Source organism: Phoxinus phoxinus (genome assembly GCF_949152265.1).
Source record: "Phoxinus phoxinus genome assembly, chromosome: 7".
Classification (NCBI taxonomy): domain Eukaryota; kingdom Metazoa; phylum Chordata; class Actinopteri; order Cypriniformes; family Leuciscidae; genus Phoxinus; species Phoxinus phoxinus.
The window spans coordinates 35786891-35789666 of NC_136882.1; the positions used below are offsets into that span (position 1 = coordinate 35786891).

The 2776-nt window shown below is 33.0% G+C and overlaps 1 protein-coding gene across 1 annotated transcript in view; it reads left to right on the top strand.

Annotated features, from left to right (window-relative positions):
- Positions 1-1241, top strand: part of cfap210 (cilia and flagella associated protein 210) — a 34682-nt gene extending 33441 nt beyond the window's left edge. Inside the window, exons 8-9 of the mRNA XM_079617602.1 lie at positions 595-759; positions 839-1241. Of these exons, the coding sequence (XP_079473728.1) occupies positions 595-759; positions 839-1192 (519 nt within the window). The 3' untranslated portion in view covers positions 1193-1241. The remainder of the gene's footprint in view (positions 1-594; positions 760-838) is intronic.
- The last annotated feature ends 1535 nt before the right edge of the window (positions 1242-2776 follow it).

Consider the following 2776-nt stretch of genomic DNA (forward strand, 5'->3'; position numbering starts at 1 on the left):
GTTCCACTATAGCAAAATAAACGGATTGGAATCATATATTGCGACGATATATTGTTTATAATCATCAACGAACACCACTAACCACTCTGTGAGTTTAACAGTTTTGTAAACGAACATTATTGGCTGTTTTAATGACATTTTCCGACATGCCCATTGACTCCAATGTTAAATGGGTCCATGGCCAATTCTATTATAGTCAAAAACTCGAGAGAGGAACCACTGTCAAAAAAAATTTGTTTACCATTCTTGTTCATCCAAAACAAACTACAATATAGACTCAAGGTGTTAAATACCGGAATTATCCTTTAAATGTGTTAAGTTGCTTTATTCATTCAGCAAGTGCTATGATATGCTATTAAATTACCTATTCCTAATATTATTATTTATGTAAAAAAATTAAATGTATGATTTCAATTTTTATGCTTTGTCTATTCATTTTTTTTATATAAACTAAAAGCAAGTATAGCCACAAGAGGCCATGTATTACAGTGATATTTTACCACAGTGATGCTGTGTTTATGAGCATCACACTGTTTATATATACAATTTGAAATGCATTTATTGAAATAAACATTTTTCTCAACTCTATATCAGAGGCAAGAGCTGGAACGAAAGGCAGAGAAAGAAAAACAAAAAGCTCTGGAGATGCTGAATGCAAAGAAGGAAGCAGATAAAATCTTCATGGAAAAGCAAAACCTTCAAGCTCAAAAAGCTAAAGAGGAAGGAAAAGCACTCCAAGACATCTACATACAGGAAATGGTGGGTATAGCTCTTAATATGTTTTATTTTATGCATTGAACTCATCATTTCTCTCTAATGCAACATTGGTTTTGTAAAGGCTGAAAAACGTGCCAAGGATCACCGTACGAAAAAAGAACAGAAGGACTTTTTGGCGAAGAACACCGCTCTCATTGTTGAGGAGGAAAACCAGTTCCAGAAATACACCAAACAAGTCATCGAAACAGCCGAGAAGGCAGGGAGAAACATCTACCCGCTCCTGAAGGCTGGCAGAGAGGGCGTCGGAGGGGGCCTGGGGCCCATGTTCGGTGGAATTAGACCCAGCTATCTAGTCCATGATGAGTCGGGTGTTCAGATGCCCAGTTATGTGAACGGCACCACTCAGAACATAAAAGAGCGAAATGAGACCGATGACATTCAGCAGTCCAAGAAAAGACTAGGATTTACCTGGTAATCTAGTTGTTATAATGACTCTGGCTATTGCAACAATAAATATTTTATGCAAAATAAATGTTAATTGCTGCAATTTTATTCAAATATCAAATTGGATGTTTTATAAGTAGCCTATGTTTAGAAAAAATTCTGATGTATGGATACATCAAAGAAAAACTGCTTGTTATGAACAAGTAGTAATATTATAAATATGTCCTGAAAGTTGTATTCAGAGAAACTTGAGTAATATTTTAAAACAAACTAAACTGAAAGCAGTCAAATTAAAGTACGACTTGCCTTGGGATGCGGCATTTATAAAAAGTATATAAATATATATATATTATTATTATTTTTTAATAATATTAAATAATAATAAAAATAATAAATAATAATTTATTCATTATACAAGACGAACACATGCTATAACTAAGATAGGTGTTGTATCTATATATATATGATAAACAGTATAACTATAATGTCAATCTGCAAAACAAAAAATAATTTAAGGGATTTTAAAGAATAAACAAATCCCCGTTTAAATCCAATATGGGATTCAATTTTGCAACGTGTCAGGTCCATAGACTGTAAAAAAAATAGGTCAGGTCTGATGATAAAAGGCAACTCATGGGCGACTGGTATTTGCAAGTGTTGTTGTGGAAATGGCAGCCATTGGCAGGTAAGGGAAAGTTCAAAGCGGACAAAATGCGGACTCATCGTCGGAACGTCCCAAAGCGGACCGAATGGGGACACAAGGGGACGTTAGAAACGGCCGCGGGACGTCCCCTGTTTGTGGGAAGTCATTATTACGAGACCGTTTCTCATTATTACAAAATGTTAAAAGTTTCCTATTATTAGCAATGAGATGTTAAGTCATTACGAGAACATTTATTATGAGATGTTAAGTTATTATTATGAGAAAGTTTCTCATTACGGGATGCTATAATTACGTCATAAAAAAGTTCTAAAAAATGCTGGGTTGTTTCAACCCAATTTTGGGTCAAATATGGACAAACCCAGCCGTTGGGTTAAAATTTTAAATTGCATTTTTAATCCAATGTTTGGGTTTGTCCATATTTGATCCAAAATTGGGTTGAAACAACCCAGCATTTTTTAGAGTGTATTATTAGTATGACATCTACCAAGTAATTCATTGTTATGAGAAACTTTCTCATTATTAATTTATGACTTACAGAATTATATATTTTACTCAACTGTGGCGGAAACGGGCTTCCATATGAGGTCCATCAACTTTTTGGTTACGACATTCTTCAAAATATCTTCCTTTGTGTTCAGTAGAAGAAATACATTTATACAGGTTTTAAACAACTTGAGGATGAGTAAATGTTGACAGAACTTTCATTTTTAAGTAAACTATTCGTTTAAATATTAGGAATTAAAATAATTGTTATGTATTTATTCATGACAATGATTTAATTGTGTAATTATACATTTATACATTTTTATTTTTTTAATTCAAAGTTTCATTCATATTTTAATTATTGATACATGTTTATATCCCATCTCCAAATTCATTATGGTTTCACTCTTGTCCAATAAAGATAATCTTTCTATCAAATAGTGTGACTTTTATTTTGACAGAGACCGT